The sequence below is a fragment of the Bos grunniens genome, chromosome 19, assembly GCF_055505025.1.
Source record: "Bos grunniens cultivar Pamir isolate PY7600 chromosome 19, Bosgru_T2T1.0, whole genome shotgun sequence".
Classification (NCBI taxonomy): Eukaryota; Metazoa; Chordata; class Mammalia; order Artiodactyla; family Bovidae; genus Bos; species Bos grunniens.
The window spans coordinates 41,279,057-41,298,557 of NC_141183.1; the positions used below are offsets into that span (position 1 = coordinate 41,279,057).

At 44.5% G+C, this 19,501-nt stretch overlaps 1 protein-coding gene across 11 annotated transcripts in view; it reads right to left on the reverse strand.

Annotated features, from left to right (window-relative positions):
• VPS53 (VPS53 subunit of GARP complex) overlaps positions 1–19,501 on the reverse strand; it is a 123,304-nt gene that overhangs the window by 34,629 nt on the left and 69,174 nt on the right. For all 11 annotated transcript variants that reach the window (XR_015148118.1, XR_015148117.1, XM_086359836.1 and 8 more), the window contains 2 exons: positions 8,883–9,125; positions 5,595–5,742 (listed from right to left, as the gene is read on the reverse strand). Coding sequence is in view for 9 of the 11 variants with exons in the window: in XM_086359836.1 (XP_086215962.1) it covers positions 5,595–5,742; positions 8,883–9,125 (391 nt within the window). In the remaining 2 variants the exon portion in view is untranslated. The remainder of the gene's footprint in view (positions 1–5,594; positions 5,743–8,882; positions 9,126–19,501) is intronic.

Below are 19,501 nucleotides of genomic sequence, written 5' to 3' on the forward strand. Positions count from 1 at the left end.
CAGATGAGAGTGTGGAGGCATGGCCTACCCAGCTCTGTGAGTGGGGGGGGAGGGAACTGAATCTCCTCCAGAACCTGTGCTCTCTGGCCCTGTGCTGTATTTGGTTCTCATGACACACCAACAAATTAATTAATTAGTTTTTAAAAGTTGTTTATTTCATCTTTATTTTTGGCTGTGCTGGGTCTTTGCTGTTTTGCTGGGACCTTCTCTAGTCGCAGCGAGCAGTGGCTACTCTTTGTTGTGGTGCACAGGCTTCTCTTGGCAGTGGCTTCTCTCATTGCAGAGCACAGGCTCTAGGCACACAGGCTTCCGTAGTTGGGGCTCACAGGCTTAAGTTGCCCCTCGACAGGTGGAATCTTTCCAGACCAGGGATGGAACCCATGTCTCCTGCATTGGCAGGCAGACTCTTCTCCACTGCACCATCGGAGAAGTCCTAATCAAATTTAATTTTAAAAAGACCCTCATTTTTAGATTACTCCCTGCCCTGTGAATTGCAGGCTCACCCACTAACATTGGAAGCCTTTGGGGGTAGGTGGCAATAAAATCAAAAGTCTTCCCTGAGCGCTGGGATGGACCATTTCCCCACCATATTAAAGTGTTGGGGATACTGAGGTAAACAAAAGGAACACGGTCTCTGCCTCCATCAGCCTACAGCCGAGGGAGGGAAACTGGCTGAGCTCCCAGCCGTCTCGAAGAAAAATACAACTGACTGGGAATTGTAAATATCTCAAAACATCCCAGGAATCGCTTCACTGAGCAGCCCCAAACCCATTTATCACAGAAACTCTATGAATAACCAATGTTTTGTCTTAAATTTAAAAATACCTCTTAGGGGTGGGTAAATTAATGTAACTTTTTGGGAAGGCAATTTATTTAAAAAGCAAACATTTAAATATATACTCTCTTTCGGCCAGCAATTTTGCATCTAGAAAGATATTTCAATGACTGATGAGAACAAGGTACAGAAATGTACGGGAGTTCTTTGCAGTGGCCTTGAACTCAACTGATATTTACTGACAGCCTATTCTGTGCCAGGATTCCCTGATGGCTCAGACAGTAAAGAAACTGCCTGCAATGCAGGAGACACAGGTTCGATCCCTGGGTTGGAAAGATCCCCTGGAGAAGGGAATGGCAACCCACTCCAGTATTCTTGCCTGGAGAATTCCATGGACAGAGGAGCCTTGTGGGCTACAGTCCATGGGGTCGCACAGAGTCGGACACGACTGAGAGACTAATCTATTCTGTACCAGGCTCTGTCATGATGTAGTTTGTGAACAAAAACAGATAAGATCCTCTTCTCATAAAGCTCACATTCTAGTGTTGTTCATATTAGTGAAAAACTAGAAACAATCTGCACGTTTGTAAGGGACTGAGGAGACAAATTATGGCACAGGCTCACAACGGCTTCAACCCGTCAGCTGCTTTTTCCCATTACGTTGAAAATAAAACCCAACTATCCCAACTTCTAATTAAGATGTGGGTCCTCTCTAGCTCTCTGGCCCACATCTTGCTCTCCCTACCCTTGCCTGCTCGGCTTCAATTACAGTGACCACTTAAGGTTCTGGAACACTCTAGGGTCTTTTCCTTCTCAGGGCCTTTACACTTCCTGCTTCCTCTCCCTCTCCCTGCTCGTCCTACCAAGCCAGCTCCCTTGTTTTGCCACTCCCCAGTGCCCAGCCCTTCCAGGCAACCTCCTTCCAACACTCAGGACTCCACTTCATTATTACCTTCTCTGGGAGGCCCTCCTTGACTATTCTACCTCAGCAGGCAATCTCTATTAGCACTGCAACATCTGTTTCTTTCCTAGAACTTCCCACAAAACTTCCTTACTTATATTATCTGGCTCCTCTATTAGTCCTAAGTTCCATGGTAAGAAATTTGTCTACTCTGTTCACCACTGTGAATTAATACCAAATACGGTGCCTGGTGCCTGAAAAGTGCTTCATAAAGAGCTCTTAGAGGAATGAATGGCACACTTATGCAGCTGTTAAGAGTAAGTGTGTTACAATTAATGAACTGGTATTGACACATTATTGGCACTGTATTTTAAGTATTATTTTTCAATTCTTTATTGCTTGGATTCTCAAGTCTCTTCGGTTTCTCCCTTCATTTCTTCTTGCATCCCCCCAACTCCAACCCTCTGTGTTTTTTCTTAAGGAAACTGGTTTGTTTGCCTTGTAGCTTTTCTCATGGTATGATTTTACTGATTGTATCCACAAGGTACTAATTGCAAGTTCTTCTGTCCCTTGTATTTCCTGTAAACTGTAGCTTGATCAGATACAGATTTTACTTATTATTTATTTCTGGATGTGCTGAGTCTTTGTTGCTGCGCAGGCTTTTCTCTAGTTGTGGTGCCCAGGCTTCTCATTATAGTGGCCTCTCCTGCTGTGGAGGCTGGGCTCTAGGGCACGTGGGCTCAGTAGTTGTCATTTCTGGGCTCTAGAGCACAGGCTCAATAGTTGTGGCACATGGGCTTAGTTGCTCCATGGCATATGGGATCTTTCTGGACCAGGGATTGAACCCGTGTCTCTTGCATTGGCAGATGGATTCTTTGCCACTGACCCACCAGGGACACCCCAGATTTTTTTTTTTTTTTTTAAAGAAAACCCCTTCATGGAAAATCCCTGGTGGTACAGTGGTTAGAACTCAGAGCTTTTACTGCCGTGGCCTGGGTTCAATTCCTGGTCAAGGAACTAAGATCCCACAAGCCGCATGGCACAGTTAAAAATAAAAGACAGAAAGAAAACTCCTTCATGATGATGCTGTGTACTTCCATCAAGAGATAACTGATGTTTGCTTTTCTTTTTGTAAAGTCAGCAACCACTGATGGTCAATGACAGATCCATTATTCCATTAAGGAGGTATAAAAGAATGCTACTCGAATTCTATCTTTTCTTCTTCATTTATTTGCTGAAAATCCGCTATAAAGATACACTACCCATTGTCAGTGATTTGGTTATCCTGAGCTACAAGTCAGGTAGGCAAAGCAGGTTAAGAACTTTCCCTCTTTTTGCCAATATTCAATTCATATCAGTGATTTCTTAGTATCTTCCAACGTGGTAACTGAATTAAAAAAAATATCATTGTAACCAAATGGATTTAAACACATTTGATGTTTTCAATCCACTGTAGCTAATATTCTCAGTGATACTTTTATGTCTCATCTTTGACCAGCAAAGCTGGCTCCTGTAATAAGTTTCCTGGGGCTGCCATAATAAATTACTACAAACTTGGTAGCTTAAAATAGGAAGGTATCCTCTCACAGAATCTGGAGGCCAAAAGCGCAAAGGTAAGGGGCTGGCAGGGCTGGTTCCTTCTGGGGGCTCTGAAGTAGCACTATCTCATGCCTGTCCTCTCTCTCCTGGTGGTGGCTGGCAGCCTCTGGTGTTCCCTGGTTTATAGATGCATCCTTCCAGTCTCTGCCTCCCTCATGTGGGCATCTTCGTTATGTCTTAGTGCGTTAAGTCTCTCCCTCCTTTCTAAAGGGCTCCCCTCATAGCTCAGTTGGTAAAGAATCCACCTGTAATGCAGGAGACCTAGGTTCGATTCCTGGGTTGGGAAGATCCCCTGGAAAAGGGAAAGGCTACCCACTCCATTATTCTGGCCTGGAGAATTCTATGGACTGTATAGTCCATGGGGTCGCAAAGAGTTGGACACGACTGAGCAACTTTCACTTTTCACTTTCTCCTTTCTAAGGACACCGGTCATTGGATTTAGGGCTCCCCTAAATGCAAGACTGTCTCATTTGAGATTCTGACTTAATTACATCTTTAAAGACTCTATTCCCAAATTAGGTCACATTTACAGGTACCAGGGCTTAGGACCTGGACATATTGTTTTGTACCATAAAACCTGCTACAGCTCCTGAGTCCTTTTTATATGACTCTCATAGTCTTGCTTTTTGTATGATTTGATGTTCCAGGTTCATCTTGTATATCTCCTCAGACCTGGAATTAGTTATTTCTCTAGGAATGACTGGTTCCCTTCAGTGAAAAATGGTATTGAGAGAGCACAGTATAGGTGCCAAAAATGTATTTACTTTTATAATCAATAAAAATAATTTTCTCTAACAAAAAACTGGCTACATCTATTGTTGAGCCATCAGAATGGTCTCTGATCTACTAATTCGTCTAGAACTTCTAAGGATCTCCTTTAAAAAAATAATGCAAACCATATTTAGATGTTCTTTGTAGGATTACTCATAAAAGCAAAAACTGGAAATAGTATAAACAATTATCAGGGATACTGTTAAATGATTTATGGTATAACCCCTATTGGACTATTATGTAACCATAACAATGATGGCAAGAAAAACATCATAGCAACAGGAGAAATGCTAACACTGTGATGTTAAAAACAAGAGGATATGAAAATGAACTAAGTTAATTATAGAACATATGAAACTATGTTCACAGAAAAGCACAGAAAGAAAGGCTCCAAATTGCTAATATGATTATTTGAGGGTGATGGGATTGAGAGTCATTGATTGCATAGTTCTTTTTGGTATCATGGTTATTTTACTTTTAAAATACCCTATTTATATGTGTGTGTTTCTCTTTCTACACATACACAGAGAATAGTTAAAATCATGCTTCTTCATCAAAGAACTCTGGGTCCTGCCTTGGAGGTCCTCATAGATACTGTCGTCCTGCCCTGGAAGTTCTGACACTAAACAGGTGGCTGTCTCTGGCTCCAAGGCCAAAACTTCACAGGTTATTCCCCGTGTGACTCAGTGTGACCATGTCCCCAAGAAGGACATATTACTGCCCCCGCCTCTGGCTGGCTTAACCTTAACTGTGAAGTTCTGGGGGGACCCTTCTTCTCTGGCCTCCTGTGTTCCTGCTCTGGCTCACATGTGCTCCAAGCTATAACTGTCTGAACCGTAAGTCATGCCTGCCTTCCTATGATCTAGGCATGCGAAGTAAGAAATCCCAAAAGGGAGGAAGAACGGAACCTTTCCCAGTTATTTTTCTTTCTCTTGACCTTAGGTGAATTCCAGAGCCAACGTGGAAAGGAACTTCTAATCCCACGTTGAAGGCTGGATGGAAAATTCTTCTGGGTCTTCCTTCTGCTAATGGGAGCTCCAGCAGGGGCATCACCCTTTCCTGCTTCCCGGTTCCTGAACGTCAGCATCCAAACAATGGTTATTTGTTTCGGCAGAATAGAGAATGCTCCATAAACTTCAGGAGACACATAAGAGCCCAGAGGGTTTTTGCTGAGCCTGGTAACCCTCCTGAGAACAAAACCAGTGGTTGTGACTCAGCACCACCAAGTCTGGGGCCTAGCACCACTAAGCCTATTACTGTTTTTCATGTATGAGAGACAAGGCTACCGACCTATTTTCAACAGGGCACATCATGCCCTCGGAGTGGCTTACACAGCTCCAGGGAGGAGGCTGGTCAGTCTCACCCAGCCTCCTTTTAACACGGTCCTTCTGCGCAGTGGCTGCTGGGTCTGTCTTCTGGCTGGACCTCGAGTTGTTTCCTGGGGGAGGCCAGTGGGTCTGCCCGAGGTTGTGTGGTCTTCCACCTGAGCTTGGTGGCCCATACAGCTCAGGAGGAGGAGGGGGCACGTGGGTGGCTGGGGTGGCTAACCTGCTGGGTGGTGGCCAGGCAGTACTCTGCAGTGCTCAGGATGCTGCAGATGAGGCAGAGCTCCTCCAGGGTGAACTTGGCCGCCTCGGAGCCCTCCTTTTCCTTGAGCAGGCTGCTGATGGTCAGCCCGCCACTGCTGCTTGTGGTTCTGAGGAAAAGCAACAGGAACTAGTCAGGCCGGGACCTCTCCCTGGCTTCCTGACCTGGAAACAGCACATCTTAAGAAAAAGAAAAGGGGGAAGGAAAGGCTGGACGTGGCCCAAACAAATCCACACACAATGAGGCCCTTCCGAGTGACCTGACCTTGACGGTCATGTGTTTAAAGCTCTCTGACCATCAGAAATAGGAAGAGACAATCCCAACAGTGAGCCAGTTGTCAGTCATATTAACTACGATGACGCTCAGGCTCAGAGAGAAGGCTGCTGAGCGGCTTCTTTGATTAGCCTGGAATTTCCTGATCTGCACAGCTCATTCAGGATCACCCAGAGCACAAGAGCTGGTTCCCCAATTGTTTTTCTCAGTTCAGAAAATTCTGCCTGGGAATCTGTGCTTGTGGAGGGGTTCAAGAGCGAAGGTTAACACACGGTTCCTGGCCAAAGTCCTGACTGCCTCAAGAAACACAAAAGCATCTCATCTCTTCCTATTGATCTAATCATGTGATCACAATATAGGAAAATGCAGTTTTTAAAATAACTTCCTGTAGTTATAAAATTTAAACTGTGAGATTCTGTCTGTTTTTTTTTTGCCATACTGTGTGGCATGCAGGCTATTTTAGTTCCCTGACCAGGGGTCAAACCTGCACCCCTTGCAGTAGAAGGGTAGTCTTAACCCCTGGACCACCAGACAAGTCCAAGATTCCACTTTTTAGAAACAGAATTCAATGACACTTACCCTTAAAAAAATAAAAAAGGAGAGATTCTTTTCCTTAAAAAAAAAAAAAAAATCCTAAACTTGCCAGTCTTCTTGGTAATTAAAGATTTGAAGACATCTTAAGCTTTTTTTTTTAGTACCTCTAAGGGTATAAGGACATGGCCCTCTCTTCCACTATGGGTTAGAAGCAACTGTGTAACCATTTTGGAAGTATATTTCAGGAGCTTAGAAAAAAATCTTTAGACTGTTTGATCCAGTAGTTCTACCTCTGTTCAAGGATGCTTTTCTGAGTGTTATTTGAAATACCAAAATAGTGAACCCAATGTAAATGGTCAATTAAGAGAATGGTCAAAAAAAAAAAAAAAAATCTCAGACGTTAACTCAGGGTCTTCTGCATGTGGGAACATCACGGCATCATGATGTTCATGATGTTAAAAAAGTGTCTTGACTGGAACTTCCCTGGTGGTCCAGTGGCTAAGATTCTGCACTTCCAAGGCAGGGGGCCCAGATTCGCTCCTTGGTCAGGGAACTAGATTCTGCAGGCTGCAACTAAGAACCGGGCTGCAGTCAACTAAATTTAAAAAAAACAACAACAAAAGTGCTGGATGAATATTTTTACTGTGCTAACTGTTTTCTGCTCTTCTCTTCTGTGTGGCAGACTGACTTCCACACACTTATGTCCCGGGCTCCCCGGCCCTCTGGTCTCCTGTTGGTTTCTGCCAACAGCCATGGCCGCAGCAAGTCAGAGAGGTTGAGCAGAGAGGAGTCTGAGTGACAACCAGCGCTCCTGCTCCCTCTGCTTCAGCATGGTCCTGGCAGTGACCACCTTTGGCCACAGTTCCATGGGGCAGCCCTCTGTCCACAGTCCCAGCTCTCAGAAGAATTTTAAGGGAGTAACAATCATCCAAGTGTTTGGTGCTTCAGAGGCCTCCGCTGGTTCCTTTCACCTGCCCCACTGCTCTGAACAGTGGCTTTACTGACAATACACCCCAGCCGTGTACCATTTGTTTCCTGCTGTGACACTGACTAATACACACAGAAAAATGCACACAGCATGATGTGAAGTGAAAGCAGCAGGGTACAAACCTAACTATAAGCACTGCAGTCCCAATCCTGTCAAACAAATAAACAAAAGCACACAGTTGCACACATGACATATATAGAGAATAGAAAAATGTACTGAAAAGTTCAATTTGTCTTCTCTGGGTGGTGGTTTTTTTTTTTTTTTTTAAATCTTCATCTTTGTGCCCTTCTGTGTTTTCCAAACTATAACAAACTTACGTTATTTTGAAAATCAGGATACCAGTTATTAAAAACTTAAAAATAATGTTAATCATATTCAAATAAATCCTCATTGGTGAAATATTACCTGTTAACTTTAAATGTCTTGCAGAGCCTAGGGCTTTTCTTTCCTCCTAATAATGTAAAACTCCTATATATGATACATTTTAGTGACCATGACAGCAGCTCATTCCAGAACTGCTGAATTTAGCTATGGGGAAGATTTATAATTACTAAATTCTGAAGCGTTGCTTTAGATCATATTCTAAATGAATAATAGAAATTACTATATATCCTAAGTATCTCTAAAATTCTAGTTGAACGATCCATTTTATTTCAAGTGATAAGAAATATGGGCTTCCCATGTGGCACTAGTGGTAAAGAATCCACCTGCCAATGTAGGAGACTCCAGAGACATGAGTTCGATCCCTGGGTCAGGAAGATCCCCTGGAGGAAGAAATGGCAACCCACTCCGGTGTCCTTGCCTGGGAAATTCCATGAACAGAGGAGACTGGGGTCTTGCCTGGGAAATCCCATGCACAGTCCATGGGGTCTCAAAGAGTCGGACACTACTGAGCAACTGAATACTCACACATAATAAAAAATATAACGATGTTTTAGTGCCCCAGAATAATATAGACAAGTCACTATAATTAGGAGCTCTGCTATACAATGACCTCCCCACAACCTCCCAACACTTTTACATATTAGGCTCCATCCAAGACAGCAGGATGTCATAAGAGAGACTCTGGCCTGAATGAAACTGCCCTTACTGTTCGAAAGTCATCTCTACCATCACCCCACATTTTTTTCGCCAAGTACTTATCCCTGAATCACTGAATCCACGTGAACTAAATCCATCTATAATAAGACTGACACCCTGGAGTCCACCGTGCTAGGATGTGACCTATGCTAGGAAATGCCAGAGCGGGCATTTCCTGTGATGGTTCTGATTGGCTAGGGGATCCCACTCGAGAGGAAACCATCTCAGGCCCTTAGAAACTCCATCAGGGGATTTTCCTGATATTCTTAGCAGTTCAATAAACAACTTCAGAATGGATTTCCTCAAAGATTTCCATATTTAGGTATATTCAGAAGCTTACTTCACCACTCACACCAGGAAGAACGGGAACTCACTTGGGCAGGTTGCCAGAGAGGATTTTCCAGGCATACTCGCGGAGGTACTTCTGGAAAATAGTGGTCAGGGCGATCATGGGCTCCCCAGTACTGAGCTGCGAGCACTGCACCATGCACTTCTTATAGTAGACGAAGAGGTCGGCGCAGCTGGGGAGCACGGCACCCCCCTCGTCCGTGTTGGGCTTAGGTGGGCCCTGGGCCTTGAAATCGGCCACAAACCGATCTATCAGCTCTCCAAGGTTTCTAGGAGGAAGAAAACGTGAAATGTCATTTTAGTTCAACAAGGAGAAAGCAATTGTGCTTGACTGCCACCAGGAAATCACTCCTCATGCTTGTTACATTGAAAACTGGACCCATTTTAATAAATCAAAGACAAATATTACATGATATCACTTATATTCAGAAATAACCTGTTCACAGAAACAGACTCACAAACAGAAAACAAACGTATGATTATCAAAGGGGGAAAGAGGGGGTGGGGAAAAATTAGGAGCATGGGATTAACATACTGTATATAAAATGGACAATTAACGAGGATTTACTGTATAACACAGGGAACAACATTCTATATCTTATAATAACCTATATAGGAAAAGAATCAACCTATATAGTTGAATCACTTTGTTGCATACCTGAAATTAACACAATAATGTGAATCAACTATATCTCAATAAAAAACAATTAATTTAAAACACTAAAAAAATTGGACCCATCTTTATCAGTATCATCAACCAACCACCACCACCACCACCACCTCCCCCCACCCCATAATAACATCGATGACAAAATTTGGCATTTGTCTGCTGCTTTACACTTTTCAAGGCATTCCATGGTCACAGTTGATCCCAAACCCCTGGAGGAAAGACAAGGTATTACTGGACACTCTAAGAGATGACAAAATGAAGGCCTGGAAAGTTGGTCACACAATTTAGTGGCAAAGCTGAGCCTAGAATCTACTGCTTAGCTGTGTGCCCTGGTCCTAGTACCATATTAGTCAGCTTCTCTTGCCAGAAGTGAAACCCTACATCATGACAGTCATCATTTTCTGAGCACTTATGCTGCACAGCTCTTTGTAAGCATCACTTCATTGAATTTCACTTGATCATCACAAATAACCTTATGACCTAGGGACTAACACTAACCTCCTTTTTACAAAGCAAGGAACAGAAAAGGACCTTGTCCAGAGTCATACAGCCAGACAGTGGGGGAGGCAGGATTAAAAACCAAGCAGCCTGCCTCCAAACCCCATGGTTTTTACCCACCTACCCTGTGCGTGCATGCATCGCTTCAGCTGTGTCTGACTCTTTGTGAGCCTGCAGTAGCCTGCCAGAGAATCCCTCTGTCCATGGGATTCTCCAGGTGAGAATACTGGAGTGGGTTACCATGCCCTCAGGGGATCTTCCCTACCCAGGGATCGAACCCATGTCTCTTACATCTCCTACATTGGCAGGCAGGTTCTTTACCACTAGTCCCACCTGGGAAGCTCTCCACTCTACCCTACTACTCCTCAAACACAAAAGGTATAATGTCAACAAATACTTAGACATCATTAACCTAAACGTGGGCTTCCCAGGTAGCTCAATGATAAAGAATCCACCAGCCAAGCAGGAGACGTGGGTTCGATCCCTGATCTGGGAAGTTCCCTGAGAAGGAAATGGCAACCCATTTCAGTATTCTTGTTTGGGGAATCCCATGGACAAAGGACTGTGGCAGGCTACAGTCCAGGGGATTGCAAAGAGTCGGATACAATTTAGCAACTGAAAAATAACAATAACCTAAAGATTCCCAGCAGATAGATACCTAAACGAAGAGGAACTGTAACGAAATACTCTTTACAAAAAAATGCTCTCTTTCTCCTTTAATGTAGTTTATTCTTAAAACTTCTGGAATTAAAGGTGCAAGAAATTCTGAGAGGAGAGAAACTACTGAGTGGCTCCAGGCTTGTCCCAGGTCACGGTGGTGATGATGGTTTTAATTTTCGCCCACTTCCCATTCGAACGTCACTGAGTTTGCCTCAGTCACACTGAGTCATCACTGTTCGCATCCCACAGGCCTGTATTAATTGGTCCCTGCATAGTTATGCTGTATGAAACATGGGGAAGGGGAGGGTGTTCCCACCCGCCCTGACATTCTGCATCTTTTTAGGTTACTGTCTGAGGCTACAGGAAACCAGCTGTGCTTTTTACATGTATTTATATAAACGTCAAGAAGAAAAAGACAAGAACCACACGCAGTATCAATTAGCACGAACAGGGGAAGATTGACACTTTACCCAAAAGCTTTCGCTACTATGAGCTTATGATGTCCAGATACAGTCACTCTGCCCTCAAAGGACGTCAGGCCTAGGCTGGTGCACTGTGACGGTGGCGATGGTCAGCAAGCCAAGGAGGAGCTTGACTTTGGAAAGCTCCAGGGTGACCATCCCCCTTCCTCACACCCTCTTCTTGCCTCACCTTTCCATTTAATCTCCCACTTCTCCACGGTGTCCCCACGCTTCAGCTGGACTCCATCTCTAGCCCCCAACTCTGCGCCTTTGCCTGGATGCCTTCCTTGGTGTCTCTCCCGTCGCCATCTGTCCACTGCCCTCCTAGCTCAGCTCAGGGGGCACCCAGACAACCCCTACTCACGCCCATCCTCTATATAATTGCAATTTCTGGCATCTGTAACCCTGACACTTTTTTAAAAAATACACTACTATACAGTGTGAGGATGTCACTTATCCTGGAAACATGCTGACCTTCTCCCATCCTGAGCCTGCAGTGGGCAATGCTCATCAGGAATGGCTGTCTTTCTCACTGATCTCCAGGGTAAATTCAGATCCTTCCTGAGATAGTCCTGTAGCCAGTCCCTTCTTTTAAGGTGAAGTTGGTACAAAAGGTGAAAGCTACTTGCTCTACAGTGGTAGAATCTTCTCTGTGTCACGCATGTTATTATAAGATTCTTGAGAGCAGGGATAAGGTCTCTGTTACTTCTGCTCCTCCCCCTTCATGCTTATGTGTGAAACTAATCTCCAAATTATGTTGGTGCCCAACCTCCACATCTTGTCCCTAAAGGGTGGGAATGGAAGGGCGAGGTGGGGGCAGGGCTGCGGCACAGAGGAGACCTCAGAACAGCAGGCAAGGCTTCCACTAGAGCCCTTCTATGAGAGACTCTAACCTCTGGGTCCATCGTACCTACCAAAACAGGGGCCAGAGCTCTGAAGCATTTTTACTTGACCCTCTCATCTAATTCCCCTGGAAGCTGAAGCCAGGATACTTCCTCATCTGCCTCCTATTTCAGAGCCAAGCTGATGAGTAAGACTGTAAATCAATTATGATCATAGAACAGAGACAAAAATTTCCTCATAAACAAAGCTCTAACAATCTTCCACATTTTGCAGGATGTTCACTGGGTTACTTTGGACACTGTTCTCTGGTGTGAATGAGAAATAAACCAGAGCATCCCACCCCTCTCTTTCACCTAGCACTCTTCATCAGCATGCTGCTATGCCACACGAGACACTGGAAAACGAGCAATCAAGCAGCTTCACGGAAGAGAAGAGGAAGAGTCGCCCAGATGGGAAGGGCAAGGTGCATGAGCTGGCACAGTGGGTCCAAACCAATCAAAAACTGACGGAGCACTTAGTATGTGCAAAGTGCTGTGGGCTGTATCAGATAAAAATGAGTTCACCTAAAAAAAAAAAAGCTACCACTTCTTCCAGACACCAAGTGCTACCCTGAGTTTCGGCATGACCTTATAGGAAGAGCTACTGGAGAAAGGGACATGCGCATGCTGACCTGTTGAATGGAATTGTAGACTTGCCCTTTAAGCCCTAAAGCAATCACAATCAAATAAACGTTTATAAAGGGTTAAGTCCTGCTCATGGTGCTGTGAGGATAAAGACACAGTATCCTATTAGGGGAGACAGGACCTTCATGCTTATGATCTTAAGATCTCAAGATGCCAATAAATTGCTAGTTTTGCAGTACAGACACTACAAACAATTTGTTTTAGACAAAGAAAATATGAGAGGAAATCAGACAGAAAATTCCATAGCAGATTCAGGTGAAAGAATAAAGGCCTAGAGTCAGAAGTATAAAGGACTTCCCTGGTGGTCTAGTAGCTAAGACTGCATGCTCCCAATGCAGGAGGGCCCGGTTTCAATTCTAGTACACATCCCCCCAAAAAATTTCTTAAAAAAAAAAAGAAGTACAGAATACGATGTGAGAGGCAGAGGATGGGAAGATGGCGCGGGCTGGCCGAGGCAGAAGATCCCTGCAGTTAGGTTCACACACATCTGAATTCCCACAGCAAGCCAGTGTCGTACCTTTCACCCCTCCACGCTGTGTTCCAAAATGGGTTTTTGGTCTCTCTCTTACCCTAGGCTGTAAGCCTATAAACTAGGTACCTTGCTGCGTGCGTTATAAATACAATCTCATTTAACCCTCAAAGCAGCCCTGATCAGAGGGCATTAATACCCCCATTTTAAAAATGAAAAAACTGATGCTGAGAAAAATAATGTAACTTGCCCTAGGTCACATAATTTATTGGAGCTAGAATTTGAACTGGGGCCTGACTCCCAAGCCAAGCTCTATCAACTACCCAAGGCTTTGATTTCAAATCTCAAAAGCGCTACACAGACCTGTGGTGTCTCAATGACTGCTCGGATTCACTTTCTCTCCAGCTTAAAGAAAGACATCATGGGTGTGGATGGCGTCTTTTGCCTTCTTCCCTGTAACTTGAGCTTTTAACCCAAGAACTGTATGAGCATTTCAGGGGAGCCATGTAGAATACTGCTGGTAGTGCCGCTGATACGAAAAGCCACCTGGGAACAAAGACTACTTCAGACGATGGCAATAGAGGGAAAGATTAAAACACAGAGAGGAAAACCACACTGCAGACCAAGCTTAGGTAAGGATGACCAAGGCTGTTTTTCCTGGTGGATCTGCAGGCAGCATTCATAGAAATGGTATTTTAATTGGAAAGTACAGGAGAGGTGGCTCCAAAAGAGGAAGATGGTAGTCAGAAAAAGTGGGCAAGAGGATGAGTGTGGGCGAAGCAGCTTAAGACCCCAGGAAGGTAGACAGCTTGTTCATCCAAGGGTACATGCAAGCTTCACAGGTGGCTAAAGAACCTGCATGCCAGTGCAAGAGACATTAAGAGACGTGGGTTCCATCCTTGGGTCGGGAAGATCCCCTGGAGGAGGGCACAGCAACCCACTCCAGTATTCTTGCCTGGAGAAACCTATGGACAGAGGAGCATGGTGAGCTACAGTCCACAGGATCACAGAGTCAGATACGACTGAAGCGATTTAGCACACATATACCCCTTCCTTTTGACTGGGACAGGAGGGTTGGCTCTGGTGTGGTCAGTGGGGTTGGAGAGCCCCAACCCCAGATAACCCAACAGAGCAGATATATAACTAAATGGAGAATACTGGGAACAAGTTTCTCACGGCTGTAGAGAGCAGTTACAGACGTGGGAACAGGGAGGCTCCAGTAATCGCTGTGGTGTTAGGTTAGAATTGGAGTTACTGGCATAGACTGATGGGTTTAAATACATAAATAGGTATAAAAGGATAAAAATATACACGGATATACACATACATGTATTTCTTAGCTCCCTCAGCATGGAGGACCTAGAAGCACGGTACTCAAGCAGTAATGAACAGACCTGATGAGCAGCACTTAGTTTCTAAACATCTCTCGCCAAGGGAACAAGGGATCCTGGAAAAATGGATGACTCCAGGGCTGAGTTAGGAAAGTACAAGATGAGCCTGGTGTATTTTGCTGTGCCAGAAAGAAAGTGCTCAAAAAACACTAGGGGCATACAAAAAGGATGGAAACCCAGCTGGAAGGGGCCAAGTCAAGGACAATTTGACCATTAAAACAAATAATGATGGACCCTGGAAGAGAAGAAGAACGTTAGTAGAAAAACTGGTAAAATCCAAATAAGGCCTGGAGTTAAGTGACTAGTACTGTATCAGGGTTAACCAGCTGGTTTTGATGATAACTATACTACAGTTATGTAAGATGCGAACATGGAGGAGTTTACGAGAGGGAATATGGAATATCTGCACTATTTTTGAAACTTTTCTTAGGTCTAAATTTATTCCAACATAAAGTTAAAAGATAAAAATATAGTAATGGCTATAAACCCACTGAATAAAATAGGAATCCACATGTCCATGCTGATAAATAAATGGAGAAAAGAGAAAGCTGTTTCTTAGAAGAAATGCAGAAGAAATGATGGGATTAGAAAAATAATTACATGGCAACTCTCTTAGTAATAAAGGATTCAGACAAATGTCATTAACGAATGGTAAAATAAGTAAGTAAAGTATGAGAAAAACGCTATTTATATGGGTTCAAGGTTAAGTAATTAACACTTATTAAATACTTATTAATTAACCTGGCCGATACCATCTACACCAAGTAGTAAAAATGAGCAGCACAAGTTATGAGACACGTTGACGCTGTATGTCTCATGACAGGAGTCACTGAGAAAAACACGGCACCACTTCTGTATGAATCATGAGTCACGAGTCTGCAGCAGTCAGAACCAGACTGAGGGACATTCCACAAAGTAACTGGCCTGCACTCATCAAAAATTTTCAGGCTATGGAAGATAAAGAAAGAATAAGTTATTCTTCTGGATGGAACCAAGAGTTGTGACAAATAAATGTAACCTGCGATCCTGGAATGGATTTGGGATCTATAAAAAACAGGATTGGGACAAACAGGGAAAGCGAATGGGGTCTATGGATTCAATGCAAGTGCTGTGTCAACGCTACCTTCTTGACTTTAATGACTACACTGCGGCTATGTGGGGCTGCCAGGTGGCTCAGTAGAAAAGATCCGCCTGCCAATGCAGGAGACATGGGTTTAATACTGGGTGGGGAAGATCCCCTGGAGAAGGGAATGGCAACCCACTCCAGTATTCTTGCCTGGAAAATTCCATGGACAGAAGGGCCTGGCGGGCTACAGGCCATAGGGTCACAAAAGAGTCGGACACGACTTAAGAGACTAATAAACAAACAAACAAAAAACAATGTGTATATATACATGAGAATGTGTCTGTCTGTGAGTATGTCTGCTCAGAGGTGGGAGGGACAGCTGTTAATGGAAGAATCTGGGTGAAGGATTCACAGGAGCTCTGTGTACAATTCTTGGAACTCTTTTGAAAGTTAGAAGTTAATTCAAAACAAACGATAAGCAACGTCTTTTTACAGGAAACTCTAGGCTTGACCAAGCTAGAAGCAGTGGCAGGCTCTATTTCAACAAAAGCTATTACAGAGAACTCAGGAGAATGGGCAGGAATGGAGTCACTAATAATTTCTCAGCCTGAAAATGTCACTGAACAGAGTGAAGAAAAAGTGGTTATGGAGAGAAATCAAATGGGCAGAAATGGAGTCACTAATAATTTCTCAGCCTGAAAATGTCACTGAATGGAGTGAAGGAAAAGTGGTTATGGAGAGAAATCGCTTCTGCAAGAGTCAGCCAAAAAAAATGACTACATCTCCAAGAGTAGAAGAGATACAACTAACTTCCTCCTTGGACATAAACAAAAACTGAGACACCGGCTCAGGGCATGGAAGGACAGCTAGGCCCAGCCGGGTGAGAGGTGACTTCGGGACAGCCCCGCTCCTGCCTCCTCCCTGGGCACTGGCTCCGCAGTCCTCCTGCTGCTGCTGGACCCTGGGCTGGGGCAGGTGCTGCCAGGACTCTCCCCAGGTAGGGAGGGCGCTACAGAGATGAGAGAGTGGACCCCACGCCAGGCTCAGCCGAGAGCTGGCAGCACCGACCAGGCCACCCAAGCACCTGAGAACCTGGAACTGGGTCACCAGAAGGGCAGGGCAGACGCGGCTCCCGAGCCCTGTTTTCTTGTGCCAGGTGCCGACATGTCGTATCATTTCACCCTCGCCGCTAATCCTGCCAGCGGGGCTTTATTCACTCGACTGTAGAGGGTGTAAAACAGACTCGGAGAGGTGAGGACCAGAGCTGGGGGCCCGAGGCGGGGGGTGCAGGGCTTGGATGCAAGTGCAGGTCTGTCTGGCACCCAGGCCCATGCTCTTTCCACTACCTTGGGTTGGGTCTCTGTCCTCAGGGAGCTTGTGAATGGCCTCAGGTTTTCCTTCTTGCAGAGCTACAACAGGAGTAGTGATTTGCCCCCAGTCAGTGCCCACTTGAGTTCCTTCCCCAGTCTTAGGATTCTCTGACTTTAGGAAGGACTTTGAAGAACCTCTTGAAACTGTACTCAAGATAGCGTGTGGGTTCACGTGGATTTTTTTTTTTTGGCAAAGAGGCCTGTGGTTTTGGTTGGTTCTCGACTCAAGGGTAACAACCCACTGCTTTAGGCATTATTCTGTCTGATGCTCTCCTGTAACAGATGAGGAAATGGGTTTCTTGAACTTGATTTCCTGCTCCCAGCTTTTGCTGCTTATTCTGGAGCGAGAGCAGCCCAGCCTACGCAGTTGTCCTATGAGAAGCTTCCGCTACTGCCCTCGTGCTGTGGAGCGTTCCGGCGAGACCAGGCGGCAGGCTGAGGGGCCAGCACTGCATTTTTTCAGAGAGAAATGGAGAGTCCCTAAGGAAGGGAGGGCTGGCCCTTTGCCCAAAGCCTCATGAACAATGAGTGTGCTTTATATGAATTGAGGCCATGTGAGAAGAGCGGATCCCAGGATGATACCAGATAATCTACAAAATGACTTTTTTTTTTCTTAAACTGGACAGGTTTGGGGAAACCACATGGTTATCTCAGATATGCACTTTAAACTCTGGACCCAACAGCTTTCAAGCCTTTCTAAAAATAAGAATTTGGATTGATAAGAGAAGATAGGGGTTTGGCCCATAATAGTCATACAGGTGGGCTGCTTCAAGACCTGTTCATCTAACAGGCAAATAGCAGCTCCTTTTTCCTTTCCTGCAGAGGTGTCTTATTAGTAATCTTGAGAAAAAACTTTGTGAATGCAGAAGACAGGATGTTTTTAAAAAAAAAAAAATGGTAATAGTAACTATTTAACAGATGAGGAAATAATTCCTTAAACTTGATTTTAGTAGTCTGCCCTTCTGCATGCCTATGGACGTAAGCCAAATGGATAGAGAGCAGGAGGAAAACTGAGGCTTTACAAGGCAAAAGATGTCAAGGCAACTTTTTTTTTTTTGCTGGGTAGGTGGCAGGGAGGAGGTTGTTTTTGTTAACATAGAAGCTCTTTCACAAATTAATCTTCTGGGGTTTTAATATGTAATTTGTAATATGATTACAAAATATGCATTTTGTACTCAACGAAGAAAAGAATAGAAGCAATCTATCACCAATTCAATGGACATGAGTTTGAGCAAACTCTGGGAGATAATGGAGGACAGAGGAGTCTGGGGTGCTGGAGTCCATGGGGTAGGGGTCACAAAGAGTCGGACACAACTTGGCGAATGAACAACAATAAAATAAAATTGTTGAAGAACAATAATGTTCCAGGTAAGACACAAATACCCACTTGAAATGTTCTCTTAATTTTCTGGTTTACCCTTGGAATATACTTTTAAGTAAGAATGTGCTAAAATGAAAGAAGCATTAAAAAAAAAAAAGAGGGGGAAGGACTAGAGCTCAGGACCTAAGTGCTTTCCCAGAGAACGCCCCTTGAGGAGCTTCTTAGAGCCGCTGCCGTCCCCTGTGAGCCGCTCTCTGGTCCTCCTAAACATATACTTTAGGCTACAGGGCCTCTTCTCAAAGCCTGGACCAGCCTGCCTCCAGTCAGTTCGACCTGTTTCAGAAACCTGGCCTTTCCAGACTGGGCCTTCCACAGTTGCTCTGGCTGTGGACAGAGATTCAGGGATGAAGAGAGCATAGAAGTGGATACTGGAACATGACCACACTCTGCTGGCTGTGAGAGCACTCATGACCATATTCAACTGGCTGTGGTTGCAGTGGGCTGCTTGGTAAGCATTTTCTGGAACCCCTGCACTTGTAAAAAGCATGTATATTAAAGGGATGATAATCCATCAAAGAAAATAAGAAGCCATCAGTCCAAACAGACAAAAACAAACAAACCAACAAGTGGGGGAGAAGAGGAAGCTCTTCCTTGTAGTAGAATTCCAATGAGTAAATGTAGAAGAAATGATAGAAACCCACAGTATTTGGCAAACACTACAGTAATCACTGTCAGGCAGGAATTGTCAAGAGCTGTGACAATGAGGGGCGAAGTGACGAGACGGGGGACACTTACGTGGTCCTGAAGTATCCCCCCACAAAATACTTATTATAAAGCAAAAGCGCAGCTTTATTGGGAAAAAGCTGGCAGACACCACTTCAGCAACTGGTCAAGGTCAACCTCAGCAGTAACAGGACAAAGCCACGTGAGATGCCCCTCCTGACATCGTGCGCTGAGCACTGAGGAGGACACAATGTCACCTCTGTGGTGTTCTTGCCCCAAACACATAATCTGGATTTAATCAAGAGGAAACATCACAAACAGAAATTGAGGGCTTTGGACAAAAGAGCTGGTCAAACACTTTTCAAAAGCGTCAAGGTCATGAAAGACAAAGAAGAGACTGAGGAACTGTTCAAGCTTAAAGGAGACTAAGGAGACCTGACAACTAAACGCATGACTGGGTCTTGGACCAGAGGAAGGACATGCAGGGGAG